The sequence below is a fragment of the Triturus cristatus genome, chromosome 10 (genome assembly GCF_964204655.1).
Source record: "Triturus cristatus chromosome 10, aTriCri1.1, whole genome shotgun sequence".
Taxonomy (NCBI): Eukaryota; Metazoa; Chordata; class Amphibia; order Caudata; family Salamandridae; genus Triturus; species Triturus cristatus.
The window spans coordinates 1232912751-1232935516 of NC_140593.1; the positions used below are offsets into that span (position 1 = coordinate 1232912751).

The window sequence follows — 22766 nt, forward strand, 5'->3', positions numbered from 1 at the left end:
TGTCCAAGGCATGTGCCTGACATCATCTTATGCCTTATGCCCCTGGTGATGTGTGAGAGCCTGTCCAAGGAGTATTCCTAGCGCCATCTTATGTCGCGGGTGGAGCTTGAAGCCTTCCATGGCAGCCGAGGACAGATCCATGCTCCTCTCTGAGGATGACCTCTCTGTCTTTCTTTTTTAGAACGGAAGAGGAGAAAAAAGACTGGATTCAGGTAGGAGCCCCCTTCATACATTTCTCTTTTCTGAGGGCACCCTGGGGGCGCTGTTCGCTGGGCTGGCACAGCGATGTCCCTTACCTGGGCATCAATGCACCCCAGAGCTTACACCCCAGCAGCAGGCCTCTGACAGGAGACATCCTGGGACAGGGTGGGGGGTTCAAGAATATATCTGCCACCCATCCCCTCCCCCACCCGAACCCCAGATCTCACTGTTAACAGGATTCTCAGCAGCTCATTAACATGCCCCGCCCCGATTCCTGGGGAGTGAATACCTGTGCAGCACATGTTTAACATGCCTCCCTCCTGGGAGTGAGGCTGCAGTGCACTCTGGGAAGCCGGGGAGGCAGGGGATGGAGCAGTCAAGCTGGCTGAACTCCGGCCAGAGTGTCCAGGCGAGGAGATGTGGCAAAAGATGTCCTGGAGTGGAGCTGATGGGACATTCACTCAGGGCTGGCACCGGATGTGCTACAAGATGACGTGCTTCCGGGTGCCAGGAGGACCCGGCTGATGCGGAGCAGGGGGCCCGGGGGTACCTTTCAGTCCTGCTCTTGAGGGTGCAGCAGTGTCAGCTCTTAGGGGGCCCTCACTGAGATGTGTGCTGTGTGACATGGTCCCTAACCCAGTGTGACTGACTCTTCCCCAGCCCTTCAGGGCCATGCCCTGTTGGAGAATGCTCCAGATCTTGCTGTGGCCTAGTTTATCCCCACGCACCCCACCAGTATCTGCTCAGGTGCAGGACCCAGAGGCCTCCCACCCCATGTGTACTTATCTTGTAAAGCGCACAGCTACCCTAAGGCTTCCCAGCGCTGTGTGACTGCGACAGGGCCCGGGCTCCTTGGGGTCCATGCTGGCCCCACGCGTCTCTCCAGCCCTTGGGCGACCACCTCGGTCTCACACCGCATGTTTTCCTCCCCGCAGGCCATCCAGCTCACCATCCTGAAGCACGAGCAGTCCTTGGAGACCCTCAAGCTGACCTTGTCCCACAGGGAGGACGACGACTCGCCCCCGAACTCCCCGGTACGTTCCAGGTCCATGGTATGTCCAAAGCCTCTCTTCGTCTTGTAATCGGTTCATTGTAAATTAAGGGAGAACATTGCACCCTGCCCTGCCTTGGGCTTGCCTCCTTTCATCTTCATCCTTCTTCAAGAAAATGTGGGTCTGCCCCGCGCTCCCTTCAGAGGGCAGTCATGGGGGGGCTTCATTCCAGCTGAGCACAGTATTCGGACCCTTGTGACCTCAGGACTAGATACATGAGAGGACAGGACGCTGCTAAGCATGAAAAAGAAGGGACATATTGCTTACCTGGAACCATCAATTTGTCCACCCTGCGCTGGGTGTGAGCTTCTGTGTGACCTATAGACAGGGCCTCTGGAATTATGCGATTCTGCGTCCGCAGCTTTGTTCGCATAGTTATGGATTTGCCGCATGTGCCACATAATCCATCATCTGCAGATTTTAATAACAAAAAATGTTTGTTTCTAGCTCAAATAGATCAAAAGTTACTGAAAACACTGAAATTACTTTCATATTCCACTATACTTCACCACTAATCCTTTATGGGTTCCGGAGTAGCGTGCTACTCGCTTAAAAATCGCTTTGACGCCTCGTCAGGGGTAGTAAGCGCTATATAAATGCAATTACAATACAATACAGTGTTCACGCGCAGTAGAAGGCCCTTCGCAAAAGTTAACTGGTCAGCCCCCATTTGCTTGTTTATGTGTTTGTTTGTTAAACTAGTACTAACGAGGTCAAATCTTTCGCCAGACATTGTTACCTTGTGTAAAAATGACCAAATAATGAATTAATAATATAAAAAATTGCTGAATTTTGCCAACTAATTTTGCTTTTCTTGCCGCATAATTTTGTGAACCCTGCAGCATAATTGTGTTCTCCCCTACCGCATAATTCCAGTGGCACTGCCTATAGCTCAGTCCTGGAAGTCATGGTGATACCAAAACAAAATGTCTTGGGAAATACAACTTGTAATATTCCAGACCCAACACTAGATGGCACGAGTGTGCACAGCTTGTGAATCAGCAGTAGACCCAGCTGCAAACCATTGATACATTCTAGTGACTGGAATGAAAAGTCATTCTTAAAAATGTGTTTTGTAGATTAGTGGTGCCCTCCAGTGGACCATTGGAATATATTCTTTATAAATCTTGCTTCGTTTGAGGAGTGATTCGTGGGACATGTGGGAAGAGAGTTGCTTATGTGGAGTCGGGGGTGCAACCGCTGCAATAAAGAATCGGCGACCCCACCTTCACCAGACCGGACATGACGTGCACGTCTCTTGAAGTGCCGGGCAGCTCAGGTTACTCCTCAGTGGAGAGCTCTGTGGGAGGGGAGGGACGACTCACTTCACAGACAACATGTCTGGTGGCCACTAACCCTGGCCTTGAATCAATTAAAGAACCCGTGACAGTAGAACAGCCCTGGGGAGAGGGTGCAAACGTGTCCCTGCGAGGCACTGAAGCCCACTGAGCGCTGCCCAGACCGTGGCTGCGGTCTGAAGATGGACACTGGCAGAGAATGACCCTTCACGACCAGCACCTTTTTGCAGGATTATGAAAGAGTACCACCGAGAGCTACACCGCCGATTGTGGTCATGCGCATCTCTTAGGCGCGAATCCAGTCCTGTATGCAGGCAGTGATGACGCAGGACAGGCCGCAGCCCGTGAGCATGCTGTGGGGGCGCCATGCAAGCACAGGGGTGCAGGAAAGGAAAGGGGGGCTTGGGAGTGCAGGACACATCTCCCCTCCACAGTCAAAGCGCCAAGGGTGCAGCCCCAGGCGCTTGCTTCATGGGTCCTGGGAGATCAGTGCTCACTGGGCAGTATGCTGTGTGCCTTCTGCCGTTTACCACTGGTGTCCAGGGCCGGCTTCAGGGCAGTGCGACTGGTGCGGCCGCACTGGGTGCTGACCTGTGGAGGGGGCGCTGGCCTCAGGGGAAGGCGCTGTGTTTAGCAATAACTTGTGATTGGAGAGATGAGGGCCACTTATGCTCATTGGTAGCAGGAGAATCCGAGGAGGTGGTCATCGGGCGTGGGGGGCACCAAAAATGATTGTCGCACCGGGCGCCGCCAGTGCTGGTGTCCCAGGGTCGCACTGCTTGTGAGCACGCGACCTTCTCAAGGTCATGAGGTGGACCAGTCCAAGCCTACTTCAGGAACTATGACAGGGTAATAAATAAAAAAAAAGTAATATTCAGTCGATACCTTTACCTTGGAAGACGGAAATTGTAGTAGTCACAGGTATGGAAATGAAACAGATAAAACCGGGATGTGCACGGAATACTGCCCAGTAACCGCTGACTGCCCCGGGACTGACAGACTGACACACACGCACACACTCTGACCCTCACTCTCTCCCTCCGAGCACCAACCCAGAATGTGTCTTTACGAGTCTAACTCCAGGCTCTTGGTGATACTGGGGGAAGCTGGACAGCGGACCTGTGCAAATATATCTCCGCTTTTAGATTTTTTGTTACACTCGCTCCAAAGTACTTGAACATGCTACGAAGACCAGTCCTCACAGCGCTGTGGTCCTCACAGCGACCGATGTGGTCCCCACAGCGACTGATGTGGCCCCCACAGTGACTGATGTGGGGTTCACAGCGACTGACGTGGTCCTCACAGCGACTGACGTGGCCCCACCACACACACCCTGTCTCATATATTGCTTTCATCTTGCACAGGGCAGTGCTTGATTTGAGCCAGAGGTTTCAGGTGCTCGGCACTGGCACTTAATTGGCAATACCGGCACTTTTGACAGCCAGCCACAAGGTGGAGCTGTTTGTCTAACTTAGAGATGACCAAAACAACAGTTGTTCATTAGTTCAATACATATTAAAAATGACTTATACCTTCTGAGCATACCCTGCCAACTTATGGCGAACAAAGCAAAACCAAAGGAAATGATGGACGGAGTGTTGAACATTGCAAGCACTCACCCCCGGCAGGGTATGCTCAGACGTGAGTCCCTTGCTCACTTTGCCACTGGATTCAAGCAAGCCTGGCTGAAGACGGCTGAAATGCCAGAAACCGGTCCTAGGAAGCTTGTTTCCGGTCCAGGGAAGGCATGGCTTGGCAGTTCAGGCCGGACTGTTCCCATGAGGCACAGGGTCAGACTGATTTGCATATGGCCATGTCTGAACTGGGGTGGCAGAGTGGGCTAAAGAACGGTGATGGATCAAACCCAGATCTGTTGACTGGGTGTGAGTGTTTGATTGGTTCTGATGCTCCGTCCATCACCACCCCCTTTTGTACCGCTTTGTTCGCCATAAGTTGGCAGGGTATGCTCAGACGTGAGTCCCTTGCTCACTTTGCCACTGGATTCAAGCAAGCCTGGCTGAAGACGGCTGAAATGCCAGAAACCGGTCCTAGGAAGCTTGTTTCCGGTCCAGGGAAGGCATGGTTTGGCAGTTCGGGCTGGACTGTTCCCATGAGGCACAGGGTCAGACTGATTTGCATATGGCCATGTCTGAACTGGGGTGGCAGAGTGGGCTAAAGAACGGTGATGGATCAAACCCAGATCTGTTGAGTGGGTGTGAGTGTTTGATTGGTTCTGATGCTCCGTCCATCACCACCCCCTTTTGTTCTCCTCTGTGCATATGCCAGCTCAAACCGGTTCAGGGGCTACCTGCCCCTGCTCTGGCGCGAAACTGGACAAAGGGAAGTGGGTGTAACCACCCACTACCCTGACCCTCCTAGAGGAGTGGTCATAGAGCTAGTCCCTCCCATCTTTCCACTATAAGATACCAAACATTGCCAATGCAATTTAGATTACACCTGGACGACGCTCTACTAAGAAGAATCCTGGCCCTTCGACGTTCCACTATCTCTGGAAGACTGAAGAATCTCCCTTGGAGTCAAGGAGTGACTCCCCTGCTTGGCAGGCACCAAAACTCTCTACAACGGTTGCAAACTTTACCGCTCCCGCCGGAGCCCGAAGTCCCTGCGTCCCCTGAAGTGGATTTCCTGATCTCTCGACAGCCATTTTGAGTCCCCAGCGAAGCTGTGGCATCTGGACCCCACGAGTGACGAGGAACGGCAATACCAGGGAACCGTGCACTGATTTCGAGTGCAAGCCCTAAACTACGTCCAACGAAGTTGTGCTTTGGACCACTTATTGTCCAAGTCCCTAGCAGGTCTAGTACCGAATTTCAGCGGCCTACCCCATCCCGAGTGACCGTGGGCTGTTGTTAAACTTTTCTTGCAAAGGCATCTTTGCGGTTGCTTGCTTGTTGGCTAGTAACTCACCTGAAGACTTCCACATCAATTCCAAGAGCTCACCTGGTTGCTCTGGGCTTGCCCTCACTTACCCTCGCTGGGTAAGTCCATCAGACCTTGCTGGTCTGCACCATTGCCAATCTTCACTCCACACAAGACTTGTGGCTGCCAAGGCTTGTTGGCTCCAATCCGGGTGCCGACACCGTCAACAGCTGCAGACGTCGTGGGACCTCCCGAATCCAGCTGCTGGTCATCGTCGAGCCTTCCTGGACCTCGTGAGCGAAGAGACAAAACACCATCACCGACCTGAAGAGACGCGACAGCTGTGGTCATCCATCTTGCTGGCCACCGGTCACTGTCAAGTGACTCTGAACTCTGTCCCCTCAATTTCTAGGTCTTCTGCAACTTCAATCCATAGTCGGATTCGAACGGACACCTCTCCCGTCGTCACAAGCAGCAAGTATCCAGTGATCTCCACTGGAAACAGCATTGCGACCCGACACCAAAGGACACCTATGCACCCGGCTTCCCTGGGTGAGGTAACTCGTGCACTCCGGTGCCCAAGTGTGTGTTGGCTCTCGAAATACTTACCCTGTAAGTTGCTTGCCTGTTGACTTTTGCGAAGTGCCCTAGAACTGTAAAATACAAACCGCGACATTTGCCATTGAAACGCATTGAAAACCCGCGTGTGTGTTTAGACACTGCACGCGTCGCCTGTGGGCTGATTACTTACCTGCTAACACTGCAGAAGTGAAGCCCCAGCGATTCCCAAGGCCCTAGGCCTCTTCATTTTGCAAGTCGAGTTTGTTAACCCATTATTTTAGTATATGGTCTGGTATGCCCCTAGGGCTACAGCCATATTTGTGCTTAATTTATTGAGAACTGTTGATCTTTTGAATGTTTACCTGGCTCTAATCTCATAAAGAGATTAGTAGAGTATATTTAGAAATAAATACATATATAATTGATATATATACCTGTGTGGTGTCTTTTCATTTGGTAATTCAAGAGATTATAAGGTAAAACAAGCTGCTTTACATTCCTCAGAGACTTAGCCTGAAGGCTGCTCTCCACAGCTACCACTAGGATAGCTTTCTTTAAAAGGTTGTCTTTAAACCTATCTACCAAGAGTCGAATTGGACTGGTGCAAGGTGGCCACTATAACTAGTGACCAGCATATGCCAGGCCAACTTCTCACAATCATTAACCGATGTGTTCGGACCATGTCGCGTACGCCCGTAACTAGCTTCACAACTTCACCTCCAGCACAGCCCCCCCCCTCTTCCCATGGTCCTTAGCACCTTTGTCACGTAATACATCGCATCTTCGACTCCGTTCACTGCGTGCACACCTGGGGCCGTATTATAGAAGTGCCCCAGGAGCACACCGGGCATGTGTGCCTGCTTTGCATGCCCCGGAGCACTTTGTTATTACAGAAGGGGCTGTAAACGCTTGTGGGGCGCCCTTCTTTAATACAGATAGAGCTGGCGCACATGTAGCACCAGCACTATCATTAAAGGGTGTTCGCACATGTGCATGGGGGTGTGGCCCCATGCAAATGAGGGAACCTTTTTGCCTCTGCACCCAGGCTGCATTACCGATGTGAGCAAAAAGAACAAATGATGGACGGCACGCTGAACAATGCAAACATTCACCCCAGTCACAAAGATCTGGGTTTAATCCATCGTTTATTTGCTCACCACGCCACCCCAGTTTGGACCCAGCCATATGCAAATCAGTCCTGACCCTGTTCCTTGTGGGAACAGTTCAAACCGAACTGCATGCCAGGCCCACCCTGGACTGGAAACAAGCATCCTGGGACCGGTTCCGGGTCTTGATCCCTCATTATCCAGGCTAGCTTGAATCCAGTGGCACAGTGAGGATGAGACCCACGCCTAGGCATACCCATCCCACATAGGGCGACAAATGAAAAAATAAAAGTTGATGGACAGAATGCTGAACAATGCAAACATTCACCCCCAGTCACAAGGAATTGCGTTGAATCCATCATTATGTTGCTCACCACGCCACCCCAGTTTGGACCCAGCCACTGGAATAAGCTATCCTGGTTGATGAGGGGTAATACCCCGAAACCGGTCCCAGGATGCTTGTTTCTGGTTCAGGGAAGACCCTGCTTGGCAGTTTGGGCTGGCCTGTTCCCATGAGGAGCAGGGTCAAGACTGATTTGCATATGGCTGGATCCAAACTGGGGTGGCATGGTGAGCAAACCAACAATGGATTAAACCCAGATCTCTAGACTGGGGGTGAATGTTTGATTGATTCAGCATTCCGTGCATCATTTGTTGGCCATGCACGTATTACCACCGTGGCCACAGAGGCAAACAGGCCCTTAGGAGGCGCACTGGAAATGTGCCATAAAAATGGGGCTCACTTTCAGTGTGCCCCCTAAAAGAAGCCCTCTGGAGGGATAAAGGGGGTCCCATGGACCGCCTCAGACATCCCCCTGCAGGGAGGTGCAGTCACTCACTGCACCTGCCTGCAAGGCGATCTCTAATCCCCCTTCGCAGGGCTGGTGGGTTACCACCTGCACAGAGAAACACAGAGCATCTTTTAAGCAGCTGCCACGTATTTTTCTTGAATGCGCTGCCTGTGCCGTGGCACAAACAGGAAAAGTGTACCCTCTCTGGAAAAGGGCGCCTGGTTTTCTAAGAGCCATTTCGTTTGCCTTATTTGCACACCTTACGTTTGAGGGCACTTATATTCTGAATACATTCGCGCAGTAAAGGACATTTCATTTAATGGTCATTTTGATATCTACATTAAGACAAAATGTAATGTTCCCGTAACGTATTGTTACCACTTCATCGCTTTATGAACTTCAAGCCCTGTCATAACAAATAAATTATTCACAGGTCTCTACTCATTCAGTCCTCCTGTGACATCAATGTAACCTCTGCTACCCCCCTGTGACACCCACAGCACGTCCCCCACTATGATCTGGTGAACCATTCACAAGGAGAGGCCAGAGTCCCTGTGCCAGCTTGTAAAAACATTGTAACGGGGTTTAAGTTTAAAATGATTGCTTCTCGCCTCTTACCCTACTCTGTTTCCACTCAGAACACGGATCTGGGTAAACGCGCCCCCACGCCCATCCGGGAGAAGGAGGTCACGATGTGCATGCGGTGCCGCGAACCGTTCAACTCCATCACCAAACGCAGGCACCACTGCAAGGCGTGCGGACATGTGAGTATGAGCAACAGCGTGAAAGGGTAGAGCCTGTTCACAGAGGCCTACGGACATATTAGTATGAGCGACAGCACAGAGGGGGAGACACTGGCCACAGAGGCCTGCGGACATGTTAGTATGAGCGACAGCGTGGCGGGCACACCCTGGCTGCAGAGGCCTGCGGACATGTTAGTATGAGCGACAGCACAGAGGGGGAGACACTGGCCACAGAGGCCTGCGGACTATAGTATGAGCGACAGCGCAGCGGGCACACCCTGGCCGCAGGGGCCGGCAGACATGTTAGTATGAGCGACCTGCATACCCCCACCTTTTTGAAATACAAAAAGAGGGCCATTCTTTGCCATTAACTAATGTCATTTTCTGTCTCTCTATCTATTGACATTATATTCAGTAGAAGTATTGTCATTTTTTAATGTTGCAAAACAACGGCTGATGCTCTAAATTTTGAACTTAGTTATAGCATGTATTCTGACTGAAATTAGTCTTTTTACCTTCTTTTTCCACCACTTCCTAAACAGGTTCAAAACGAACTCTTTCATGCTGGTTGGACTATTCACTCCACCCCCCCTAAGGAGTCCAATGAATATTTAGATTCCTCCACTATCACATTTGGTCCTGAAGAAAGCCCACCTGACCCTTAGGGGCACTAGATTGGGCTGAAACATGTCGACCACATTTTTTTTAATACTTTCACCAAGTGCAACAGACCCTAAAGTGTCTAACTCTGCACATAAATCATTTTTTTAACCTAACCCGAACCCAGTCCTATTAAAATATTTTTTGACTGGTTTTACGAGTTTTTTAACCTACACTCACTGGGATGCCTTTATCACACACCTTTTATGATCACTACTGAAAAAACCAGAGGCAAGAACCTCCGGGTGGAGGAAGCACACAGTAACCCAATGATGATGCTGTCACGTTGTTAAGCACAGCGGATAATCGAACATACCGCTATAATACCACCTTGCAGAAAACGTGCTTGAGGGTTTCTTAACAGTTTATTAACTGTTGATGCTTACTTTGGTTCTTTCAGGACCAGTGATCCACTCTCCTTTGATATTTCAGTATGAGCGACAGCACAGAGGGGGAGACACTGGCCACAGAGGCCTGCGGACATGTTAGTATGAGCGACAGCACAGAGGGGGAGACACTGGCCACAGAGACCTGCGGACATGTTAGTATGAGCGACAGTGCGGCGGGCACACCCTGGCCGCAGAGGCCTGCGGATATGTTAGTATGAGCGACAGCACAGAGGGGGAGACACTGGCCACAGAGGCCTGCGGACATGTTAGTATGAGTGACAGCACGGAGGGGGAGACGCTGGCCACAGAGGCCTGCAGACATGTTAGTATGAGCGACAGCACAGAGGGGGAGACACTGGCCACAGAGGCCTGCGGACATGTTAGTATGAGCGACAGCACAGAGGGGGAGACACTGGCCACAGAGGCCTGCGGACATGTTAGTATGAGTGACAGCACAGAGGGGGAGACGCTGGTCACAGAGGCCTGCGGACATGTTAGTATGAGCGACAGCACAGAGGGGGAGACACTGGCCACAGAGGCCTGCAGATATATTAATATGAGCGACAGCGCGGAGGGCAAACCCTGGCCCCAGAGGCCTCCAGGCATGCATGTATGAGCGACAGTACGGAAGGGGAGACCATGTCCACAGCGGCTGAAGAACATGCAGACAAGGGCCATTGTGGGGTATTCTTGCCCCTGACTCCTCTGAATATATGCAAATAACAGTCACAGCTGGGCTGGTGTTTGTAACTTCTGGACACATGCCAGACACAGAGGCCTCCGTTAATGTGAGTGCCTTGGAAGGGCAGGTGTTTGTAGCCAGAAGTCCCCCCAAGAGAGCGTGCAAGTCCAAAAGGGTCACAGCTGGGCCAGAGGTTTGTATCGCTAAGGCACATCCAGTTTCCTGGCCCCTCTGTGCACGCAGACAAGAACCGCATCTGGCCCAGGGGTTTGTACGCAGGGGTATCTGAGTAAGGACCACAGCTGGGCAGAGGGTTGTATTCAGGTGTATGTAAGGACCACATCTGGCAGGGTGTTGTAACCATAGGGTTTGTGAGTAAGGACCACAGCTGGGCAGAGGGTTGTATTCAGGTGTATGTAAGGACCACATCTGGCAGGGTGTTGTAACCATAGGGTATGTGAGTAAGAACCACAGCTGGGCCAGGGGTTTGTACCCAGGAGTATGTGAGTAAGGACCACAGCTGGGCATGGGGTCTGTATGCAGGGGTATGTGAGTAAGGACCACAGCTGGGCAGGGGGTCTGTATGCAGGGGTATGTGAGTAAGGACCACAGCTGGGCAGGGGGTCTGTATGCAGGGGTATGTGAATAAGTACCACAGCTGGGCAGGGGTTTGTATCCAGGGGTATGTGAGTAAGGACCACAGCTGGCCAGGGGTTTGTATGCAGGGGTATGTGAATAAGGACCACAGCTGTGCAGGGGTTTGTATCCAGGGGGTATGTGAGTAAGGACCACAGCTGGCCAGGGGTTTGTATCTTGAGGCATGTAAGTAAGGACCACAGCTGGGCCAGGGGTTTGTATCCAGGGCTATGTGAGTAAGGACCACAGCTGGGCCAGGGGTTTGTACCCAGGAATATGTGAGTAAGGACCACAGCTGGGCCAGGGGTTTGTATCCATGGGGTATGTGAGTAAAGACCACAGCTGGGCCAGGGGTTTGCACCCAGGAGTATGTGAGTAAGGACCACAGCTGGGCCAGGGGTTTGTATCCAGGGGGTATGTGAGTAAGGTCCATGGCTGGGCAGGGGTTTGCACCCAGGAGTATGTGAGTAAGGACCACAGCTGGGCCAGGGGTTTGTATGCAGGGGTATGTGAGTAAGGACCACAGCTGGGCCAGGGGTTTGCACCCAGGAGTATGTGAGTAAGGACCACAGCTGGGCCAGGGGATTGCACCCAGGAGTATGTGAGTAAGGACCACAGCTGGGCCAGGGGTTTGCACCCAGGAGTATGTGAGTAAGGACCATGGCTGGGCAGGGGTTTGCACCCAGGAGTATATGAGTAAGGACCACAGCTGAGCCAGGGGTTTGCACCCAGGAGTATGTGAGTAAGGACCACAGCTGGGCCAGGGGTTTGCACCCAGGAGTATGTGAGTAAGGACCACAGCTGGGCCAGGGGTTTGCACCCAGGAGTATGTGAGTAAGGACCACAGCTGGGCCAGGGGTTTGTATCCAGGGGGTATGTTAGTGAGGACCACAGCTCGGCCAGGGGTTTATATCCAGGGGTATGTGAGTAAGGACCACAGCTGGGCCAGGGGTTTGTATCCAGGGGTATGTGAGTAAGGACCACAGCTGGGCCAGGGGTTTGTATCCAGGGATATGTGAGTAAGGACCACAGCTGGGCAGGGGATCTGTATGCAGGGGTATGTGCGTAAGGACCACAGCTGGGCAGGGGGTCTGTATGCAGGGGTATGTGAATAAGGACCACAGCTGGGCAGGGGTTGGTATCCAGGGGGTATGTGAGTAAGGACCACAGCTGGGCAGGGGTTTGTATCCAGGGGGTATGTGAGTAAAGACCACAGCTGGGCAGGGGTGTGTATCCAGGGGGTATGTGGGTAAGGACCTCAGCTGGGTAGGGAGTTTGTATCCAGGGGTATGTGAGTAAGGACCACAGCTGGGCCAGGGGCTTGTATCCAGGGGTATGTGAATAAGGACCACAGCTGGGCAGGGGTTTGTATCCAGGGGGTATGTGAGTAAGGACCACAGCTGGGCAGGGGTTTGTATCCAGGGGGTATGTGAGTAAAGACCACAGCTGGGCAGGGGTGTGTATCCAGGGGGTATGTGAGTAAGGACCTCAGCTGGGCCAGGGGTTTGCACCCAGGAGTATGTGAGTAAGGACCACAGCTGGCCAGGGGTTTGCACCCAGGAGTACGTGAGTAAGGACCACAGCTGGGCCAGGGGTTTGTATCCAGGGGGTATGTGAGTAAAGACCACAGCTGGGCAGGGGTGTGTATCCAGGGGGTATGTGGGTAAGGACCTCAGCTGGGTAGGGAGTTTGTATCCAGGGGTATGTGAGTAAGGACCACAGCTGGGCCAGGGGCTTGTATCCAGGGGTATGTGAATAAGGACCACAGCTGGGCAGGGGTTTGTATCCAGGGGGTATGTGAGTAAAGACCACAGCTGGGCAGGGGTGTGTATCCAGGGGGTATGTGAGTAAGGACCTCAGCTGGGCCAGGGGTTTGCACCCAGGAGTATGTGAGTAAGGACCACAGCTGGCATGGGGTTTGCACCCAGGAGTATGTGAGTAAGGACCACAGCTGGGCCAGGGGTTTGTATCCCCCCACGTCACCACCACCACCATTTTCTGCTCTGACCCTTTCTCTGGGTTTTCCCGCTCTGCAGCGTAGAGATGCCCAGGTGTGAAATCACGAAACCCCACCTGTGGACTAGCCCGTACCTGGCCGCCCCTCCCCCACCCCAGCACATGGGAGCCCCTAAAGCTGTGCTGTCTCTTGCAGGTGGTCTGTGGGAAGTGCTCCGAGTTCCGGGCGCGGCTGGTGTATGACAACAACCGCACCAACCGGGTGTGCACCGACTGCTACACAGCGCTGCATGGCGACAGCCCGGTGCTGCACCACCAGGCGCCCCAGAGGAGGCGCTCCATCCTCGAGGTGAGACCCCCCCCCCACCCTGGCTACCTACTGAAGTCTGAGTCGATGGAGAGCGACTGGCAAGAGCCCCCAAAGGCCTCTGACGGCAGAGGAAAGGAAGTCCCCCCAGCCCTCCCAACCTACAATGTCATCCATTCCACTCTGGCAGACGTGTCCCCGCTGTCTTCAACTCACCTCGTATCCCTGAACCCATCCCCCTCTCTCTCTCTCTATATATATATATATATATATATATCTTCACAGATCACAACAAACTCCTCAGTCATTGAATCTTCTCTCTCTATGAACTGCTCCCTGTGTGAGCCTCTCACTCATGAAACCGTCTCTCTATGAACCGCTCCCTGAGTGAATGAGCGGACCCATCTCTCTAAGAACCTCTCCCTAGTGAACCCCTTTCTCATTGAACCGTCTCTCTCTCTCTATGAACCTCTCTCTGAGGGAACCCATCTCTTTAACAACCGCTCCCTGAGTGAACCCCTCTCACAATGAACCTCTCCCTGAGTGAACCCCTCTCACAATGAACCTGTCCCTGAGTGAACCCCTCTCACAATGAACCTGTCCCTGAGTGAACCCCTCTCACAATGAACCTGTCCCTGAGTGAATCCCTTACTCGTGAACCCCTCTCTCATTAAACCGCCTCTCTCTATGAACCTTTCCCTTAGTGAAACCCCTCTCCCTTCAACCGTCTCTCTCTATGAACATCTCCCCGAGTGAACCTCACTCTCGAAATGAACAACTCTCACTTAACTATCTGTCTCTATAAACCTCTCCCTGAGTGAACCCTCTCTCGTTGAAATGGCTCTCTTATTGAACCATCTCTCTCTTTGAACCTCTGCCTTAGTGAATTCCTCTCCTATTAACCACTCCCTGAGTGAACCCCTCTCTCTATGGACCGCTCCCTGAGCGAACTCCTCTCTGTATGAACCTCTCCCTGAGTGAACCCCTCTCTCTATGGACCGCTCCCTGAGTGAACTCCTCTCTTTATGAAACTCTCTCTGAGTGAACCCCTCTCTCTATGAACCTATCCCTGACTGAGCCCCTCTCTTTGAACCGTCTCTCTCTCGGAACCGCTCCCTGATTGAACCCCTCTCTCTTTGACCTGCTCTTTAAGTGAACCCCTCTCTCAGTGGACAATCTTTCTCTCTGTATGAACCTCTCCCTGAGTGAACCCCTCTCTCTATGAACCTATCCCTGACTGAGCCCCTCTCATTGAACCGTCTCTCTCTCGGAACCACTGCCTGATTGAACCCCTCTCTCTTTGACCTGCTCTCTAAGTGAACCCCTCTCTCAGTGGACAATCTTTCTCTCTGTATGAACCTCTCCCTGAGTGAACCCCTCTCTCAATGGACCCTTTCTCTCTCTCCCACAGAAGCAGGCCTCGGTGGTGGCAGAGAACAGTGTGATCTGCAGCTTTATGCATTACATGGAGCGAGGTGGCAAGGGTTGGCACAAGGGCTGGCTGGTGGTGCCCGAGAACGAACCCCTCGTGCTGTACATCTACGGAGCCCCGCAGGTGAGATGCTAGGCCTGGAGGCGGGTGGTCTACCCACCCGTGCCAGGGCAACTCCGTGGACCACCCAAGGCAGCAATGGCACTGCCCTCCCGCTTTGTCCCCTAGGTGAGCCAGAGGCAGCTGGGGTGTGAGGGTGTCTCAGCCCTGGATAAGGCTCCTAGTAACCTAGCACCCCGAGTAACACTCACACACAGGGCTATATTTACACTTAACGTGGCTTAACGCTGCCTTGTGAATAAGGCACCCTTTCACGCTACACTTAGCGTGAAAGCGGAGGTCAATGGGTGTTGCGGTTGGCGTTGCACGGCAACACCCATTGATTTTGACGCTGCCCCATATTAACAAGGGTGGTGTAAATAGGAGGCAGCGCCAAAATTAACACCAGTGAAAACCTGGTCTTATCCAGGCGAAATGAGGAAAAATGCTTTCTTTCTCTTCGTTTCTGCTGTTTCTATGTGTGCTGAGTTGTGCAGCACACACATAAACAGCAAGAGCCCATTGGTTGTTTATGTGCAGGAAGGTGTCCCTTCCTGCACATAAACAAAAGAAAACGACGTTTTTCAACTTCTCTGTGTGCTGCATTAAGCAGCACAAATAAAAGTTCCAAAACGCCATTTAAAGATTGTTTATGTGCAAGAAAGGGGACCTTCCTGCACATTATCAATCTTTCCCTCAACGCAGAGACCCTTGCACCGGGTGCAAGGGTGCCTGCATTGGTTCTAGGCAGCTAAATATAGCACCAGCACAGGGGGAAACGCAGGGCTGCACCATATTGTTGTAAATATGGTTCAGCCCTGCGTTTCTGAAGTGGCGGAGCCCGACGTTAAGCCAAAGAGGCTAACGCCGTGCTCTGCCACTTTGTTGTAATTATGCCCCAAAGTTCTGCCTATGGCGAACAGTAACTCCCCCCCCCCATCCAAAGCCCTCTTGTGAAGTCTGTTGTTTCACCCTTGCTTGCCTGATGCCCTCCCTCAGCATACCCCGTGGAGGCTGGCACGGCCCCTCCTCGTGTGACCACACCCCTGCAGCGCCTCGTTTAGAAATCCCCCCTGTACCCCACGCTTTAAGCACTTTCCTCACCGTATCCCGTGGAGGTAGGCACGGCCCCTCCTCATGTGACCACATCATGTCCCCACCATGCTATAAGCCCTGCCCTTGCCGTCCCCTGTGGAGGCAGACACGGCCCCCCTTGTGTGTCCACATCATGTCCAGCTCAGGCCTCTTTAAAGACTACGTCCCTGCAGCGCCTCTATTATAAATGTCCCCCCAGTACCTCCTTGCCACCAGCCCCTTCCTTGCCACGCCCCTGTATATATGTTATCTTCCAAGTATCTCCTCATAGCAGCCCCCTCCAGCATGAATCTTTGTAGATTCACGCGCCGTGAATCTGCTGACATTTAGCTCTGAAATTATTAATCCGACGACCACCTCTTATGACCTGAAACGTACAACCTTCTAACTCCTGCAGCATCTTTAGAATGTTTTCTAGTCTTGAATCTGGGTGGGAAATCAATAAAACACGAACACGTTTGAAGGGCAGTCCACGGCAAACACAAGTCTTTGAAGGACATTGAAAGATTTGCCCATGGACCTGTCAAGCTGTGTTCAGTTTGAAGTAAGACCCCAACTTTTAATCGGGGAAGAGAGCTGTCGAACACATTTGGGGCTCATTGTGAGGGCCTGTGATCTGGGTAGGTGAGCCTGTCAAATGCAGTATTTACTGGGTGCAGTGTGAATTTCTGCGCCGGTGAACGGGGGAATACAATTTTTTACACAAATTTCCCTTGGGTTGAGTTTTAAAGCTAGTAATGCTGCCTTGGTTTAAATGTGCAGATTTTGTGTGGAGGACGAGTGCTGTATTCTATAATCCGGACTGATGTGCAAACCCTGGTTGTTGCCTGTGCTCTGATTACTGCAGCGCATGCACTGAGACCCCCTGGTCTTGTAAAAGAAAAGGATCCAGTGAGATCACACAGGAGCAATCGAACAGGGAGCTTTGGAAGAAAGAGAGCCGATCATTTATCCTGACCCCCGGGTATGACCTGAAGCTGCAGGAGTCAGTAACTGCAAGCTTCGGCTAGACAGACTCCAGGATGTTGTGTCTGTACCAGAGGAACCCAGGACTAGACTTGAGTGACACGTCCTTTCACCACCTGGTCACCAAAAGTGCAAGTCACAGAGTGAGATTCCCACTGGATCAAGATGTGGCAGCCAGAGTGTTGAGTCCATGTCGGCCAGCGCCGCGGGCTCGACGCTTCTTAGGAGAAAGACTGCGCACGGGCACCCTTAAGTAGACGACTAGTGAATGTCACGAGAACAGCGCCAAGAAGCAACAGACATGACTCTACTGTTGCGTTGCCAACAGTAGTTTACTCTGAACATCAAGAAATCAAGTTTACACCTTCTTGAGACATCCAGCACCTGAGGGGCAAGGACGAATAAGACGACGCCCATGGCATGCCCTCTGGATCAGAGATCCACATGGGTTCTGCTTGTTTCTTTAATTTGTAGAAAGAGGCATGAATAATTCAAGGCGCTCCATAGCACTGAACAGCTAGTGAACGGATGTGCATTCTGCCTAGAGATATTTGGGGAGCACCTTGAATTATTCATGCCTCTTTCTACAAAATTAAAGAAATAAGCAGAATCCATTAACAATTTTCACCAAGAGTCCGTCCTTTTCTGATCCTGGAGCCCGCGGGCCCTTCTTTGCCAGTTCTTTCCACCACATGCCCTGGTGGACTAAGGTTTCCCCCCACAGTCCTGATGAAGACCCTTCTGTAAGGAGTAGAATTTCTACACTAATCCTGGGTCGAAACGTCAACAGCTCTATGTTTTGTTTACCAAATGTAGGTGACAGTGAGCGATTCACTGTGTCTTCTCTGACATTCTGGTTTTGTACATAATTTAACCTTGGTTAAGGATAGACAGGCCTTTTATATTTTTGATGTATATACTGTTCACTGGCCTTGCTCTCTCACTTATCCTCACTTTTGCACAGTGCTGCACCATTCCCTCCCTCCTCCCCTTTTTGGGGCACCTATGCACCACTTTATTGACAAATGTGCTGTCTTTTGAACATGATCAAATATATGTTCACCTTCATTAAATATTTTCAACATGAATAAATATTGATTTAATTGATTTAACGGGTGATGTTGATATTTATGTAATATTGTGTTTCCACTGGGACCACTCCTCTGTATGTACTGCATTTTACCCAGGTCCTAGTGACGTGTCTGGTTCGACCCCATTGTTTTGTAACCGCATCTTGACATCATCTAGTCCCCAATGGAAGCCGGAAGATGAGGCCAATGAGTTCCAAGATCTGAGGGTTTGGGCTCACAGAGGTTGGGGATGTAGGGAGAATGACAGGACACCATCAGCATAACAAACTCTTAAAAGGAAGGATGTTAGACTGTACTGCAAGGGAGTGACTGTCTTAAATTGAGGGCATATCAAAGGGCCTGACAGTCCAGGATCAGTGTATCATCTAGGCTGCAGGCATCAACAAGAGATGGTGCCCCTGAGATGTCTTAGAAATGTATGGAAGAAATTGATTGGTGAGAGGAGACACCACCTTCACAGTGGACCTGTGAAATGGTAGACACAATCACTACAGTTGTTAAAGAAACCAAATAGCACGTGGCTTCGGATTCTAGCCAGAGAAATCTTTATTCAAAGAAAACACCTTCTAGAAATAAACAACGTAGCAGAGGGCTTATGCAACATAAGCAAATCTTATCGTATGCACACGCGCAATATGTAAATCAAATTGACAATGAGTACAGGTAGTATCATAAATAATGGATACAAGTTCATGTGTTTTCTTGTTTTTTGTATTTTCTTTAATCCAACGAATGTCAATTTGACTTATATAGTGCGCGTGTGCATACGATAAGATTCGCTTCGTAATTTTGCCCTTGGTACCAATGATTTGAGGGTATAGGTTGTTTTCCCTCACCTTGTTGCACCGCAGAAATCATATAGTCAGATATTTATGCTGACACTATAGGCGCCATTTCTCCATTTCTCCTTTTCAAATAACACCCTCATGGTTACGGCTTATGCAACATCTTTGAAGAGCTTCACGAATGTTTACTGCACCCACAGACGGTGAACTAACTGGCCCCCTTGCGAAATGTCAACGATCAAACTTAATTTAAATAAAACCCCACACCCAGAGTGACCCCATTATAAGTATACCTTTTCAAGCCCTTTTGTTTCCGGGTTAACTGTAGAAATCCCTCCTCGGGCTCTCCATAACAGACCTTCTTAGCAGTGCTCTTTCCCTGTGTGTCTGTTCTCCCTCTCAGCATTTCCTTGATGCCACCAACACCTTGCAGTGCTCTCTGTAAATCCCTCCTATGACAAACCCATTCCTCAAAGTGAGTTGCCATACTGCCTCCATGTAAACAACTCAAAGCTGCCTTACAGGTTTCTGAGATCTGGCCTCTTCTTCAGTCCCCCGGTTTAAGCAGGTGGGGCCGTTGCCAAGACAGTAATCCACAGAATAGGTGGGACTTCAGACACTCCAATAATTCCCAGAGTAGGTGGGACCTCAGTCACACCAGTAATCCCCAGGGTAGGTGGGACCTCACCCACTCCAGTAATCCCCAGGGTAGGTGGGACTTCACCTACTCCAGTAATCCCCAGGGTAGGTGGACGTCAGTCACACCAGTAATACCCAGGGTAGGTGGGACCTCAGTCACACTAGTAATCCCCAGGGTAGATGGGAACTCACTTACACCAGTAATCCCAGGGTAGGTTGGAGCTCACCCGCACTAGTAATCCCAGAGTAGGTTGGAACTCAGGCACTCCAATAATCCCAGGGTAGATGGGAACTCAGTCACTCCAGTAATCCCCAGGGTAGATGGGACCTCACTTACACCAGTAATCCCAGGGTAGGTTGGAGCTCACCCACACTAGAAATCCCAGGGTAGGTTGGAACTCGGGCACTCCAGTAATCCCAGGGTAGATGGGAACTCAGTCACTCCAGTAATCCCCTGGGTAGCTGGGCCTCAGCTCCAATAGTAATCCAAGGGTAGCTGGACCCCACCCACACCAGTAATCCCCAAGGTAGATGGGACCTCAATTACACCAGTAATCCCCAGGGTAGAAGGGATCTCAGATCCACCAGTAATCCCAGGGTAGGTGGGACCTCAGACACACCAGTAATCCCCAGGGTAGATGGGACCTCAGACACACCAGTAATCCCCAAGGTAGGTGGGACCTCAGATACACCAATAATCCCCAGGGTAGGTGGGACCTCAGATACACCAATAATCCCCAGGGTAGGTGGGACCTCAGACCCACCATTAATCCCCTGGGTAGATGTGATCTCAGATCCACCAGAAATCCCCAGGGTAGGTGGGACCTCAGACACACCAGTAATCCCCAGGGTAGATGGAATCTGAAATCAACCAGTAATCCCAAGGGTAGGCGGGACCTCAGCCATGACAGTAATCCCCAGGGTAGATGGGTCTTCACCCACACTAGTAATCCCGGGTGCTTGTCATGAAACCCTAGAGTTGTCTTGAAATCTCAGCACTTCTCTTTGAGCTCTGACTCCCTCTCTCTTCCGCAGGACGTGAAGGCTCAACGCAGTCTGCCCCTGATCGGCTTTGAGGTGGGGCCACCGGAAGCCAGTGACCGCATCGAGAGACGGCATGCCTTCAAGATGAGCCAGAGCCACCTTGTCTTTTACTTCAGTGCCGAGACGGAGGATCTGCAGCGCCGCTGGACTGAGGTGCTGAGCCGCGCGGGGCGGGGCGAGGAGTGGACACATGGCTGTGCCATCATGGAGGCTGACGAGGAAGGGGAAGTCAGCGGGTCAACCACAATTCTCACAGGTGCTGGAAACACCTGAGCCCTGATGCAGAAACACTCCAGCATTGGCAGGGTAGACCTGACCCTGGTGCAGGCAGCTCCTGTCCACCTTAGTGGGAAATGTCAGAGCCCTGGCTGAGCCTCCAGGGGGGAGGAGGGACCACCAGGGCCTTGGAAACAGGACACCCCTGAGAGCCAACATGGGGCACATCTGAGAATCCCAGAGGAAGAAATGGAAAAGAAGCCAACCGGGGGATGTGGGAACCACCTGAACTTCCACATCAGAAAACTGATACCCCCCGGGAAGTTGGAGGCGAGGAACAGATGACCCTCATTGCATCCAAGCCAATTCCCTGCAGCTCCAAATGTTTTTGTGGCCGCCACTGCCATCCACAACCTTCCAGGAATCACCAAGTTCTCAACGTGTTACTTGAACTCATAATGGGCACTTTTAAGTTTTTTTTTTACATCTTCTCTATCTATTGTTATTATTTTATAATATTTACCGAAAAAGTTTTTTTACAGTCCTATGTTGTTTGTTTTTCCGTGTATGTAAAGATAAAGAAAGCCATTTGTAAAGAAACCGTTTCTACAGATTCTGTCAAACAGGAAGAGAGCTCGTTGTCAGTCGTCGTGCTTGGGGGCAAAGTGCGCCTGCGCAGCCTGGCCATCGTGAGCAGGGGGTCTTCTTCTCACGTAGATTCTTCACACCTCGTCCCTCCATGGCTTGGCTCTGAAGCGCGAGGGATCATTCGACATTTGCCATTCTCTGGAAGGGGCTCCTTGAGAGGTAAGGAGGTCTTAAGACACAACTGTAGTGACTGCTCTAGGATGTCTCGACTGCTCCATCTAGGCAACAACATCTCATTCACCAAGATCCCAGACTTGGGCCAAATGTCTGAGCAGGAGGCTTTGCCCCCTCAGATCTTTAGCGTGGATCCACCCAGGCTGCAGAAGAGGCTCCTTGTTCAAGTCAAGGGCCACACAGGATCAGCGCAGCAGCTGACGCGCAGCAGCGTGCTTCGAAGGGACCATTAGCGTTCCTTAGCTGCGGTCTTCTGACCTCATCCTTCGAATGACACCTAGGGCCTTATTTAGATCTTGGGGGACGGTTTACTCAGTCACAACGGGGACGGATATCCCATCTGCCGAAATATAAATCCGATAGGATATCATGGATTTTATATTTCGGCGGACAGGATACCCGTCACAATTGATCCGCCGAGATCTAAACCAGGCCCCATGCCTCTACCATGTCAACGAGAATTTGCGTATTCTTTAATCTCCTGCTTCGCTTGACTATCTCGTCCTCAAGTAACCTCTTGTTTAGCTGTGCTGTTTTTGGTGTTGATTAGTCCTGAACATCCTCTGGTGGTGACTCGCGGCGCTAGGGTTGCGTGGCTGTCGCACAGTACTTGCCAACATGCTGAGGACACGTGAAATAAGTTCAGCCTTTGAACAGCTCTTGGAAGCGTGGCCATGAATCTCTCTGCGGTCCATACTGGGGAGAATCGTCCGGTGATTTACCCATAGGAATCACATAACCCCCTGGAATTCAGTCCCATTGAACGGATGTCCCTTCATCCACTCTGAGGTCCCTGGTCCTCTCTCCGCAGAGACTTCACCATGGACCGGGAGCGCAGCTGCAGCGGGCGGAGAAGACATTCTAGGGAAACGGGAGTATTCATCAATGAGCACACATTGATAACTGCCGGACTCCACTGGTCAACAGGAATCGAGAGCCGCAAAAGACATTTCTGAGGTTCAGAGTTAAAAACAAGGCCAGAGAGCGACAGCGCAAAGGGACGGACTATGATCTTGGTGGACCAGTTACTCCGGCACAAATGTGATGGATATCCTGTCCGCCTTATTACAAGTTCCAGAGGATATAATGGAATTGTAATCTGACGGACCGGATATCCGTCACTTTTGTGATGGAGTAACCCTGTCCGCCAAGCTCGTATTCGGACCCAAAGTCAAGTGTGACTTCCATCCACAGCTACAATAGAAGTTGCTACAAAACGAAACCTTCTAATCTGTGTCACAGCAGAATTCTACTAGCATCGCAGCTCTGATGAAAGAGCCCACAACGTCACATCCACCATGTGACTTTGATTTCA

General features: G+C 51.3%; 1 protein-coding gene across 5 annotated transcripts in view; it reads left to right on the forward strand.

The window, feature by feature from the left end:
* FGD1 (FYVE, RhoGEF and PH domain containing 1) overlaps positions 1 to 21229 on the forward strand; it is a 425310-nt gene extending 404081 nt beyond the window's left edge. For 3 of the 5 annotated variants that reach the window (XM_085629850.1, XM_085629852.1, XM_085629854.1), the window contains 6 exons: positions 182 to 212; positions 1137 to 1253; positions 8528 to 8653; positions 13152 to 13304; positions 14674 to 14817; positions 20405 to 21229. In XM_085629850.1, coding sequence (XP_085485976.1) covers positions 182 to 212; positions 1137 to 1253; positions 8528 to 8653; positions 13152 to 13304; positions 14674 to 14817; positions 20405 to 20686 — 853 coding nt within the window. In that variant the 3' untranslated portion in view covers positions 20687 to 21229. The remainder of the gene's footprint in view (positions 1 to 181; positions 213 to 1136; positions 1254 to 8527; positions 8654 to 13151; positions 13305 to 14673; positions 14818 to 20404) is intronic. The other 2 variants (XM_085629851.1, XM_085629853.1) reach the window with 1 other exon arrangement.
* The last annotated feature ends 1537 nt before the right edge of the window (positions 21230 to 22766 follow it).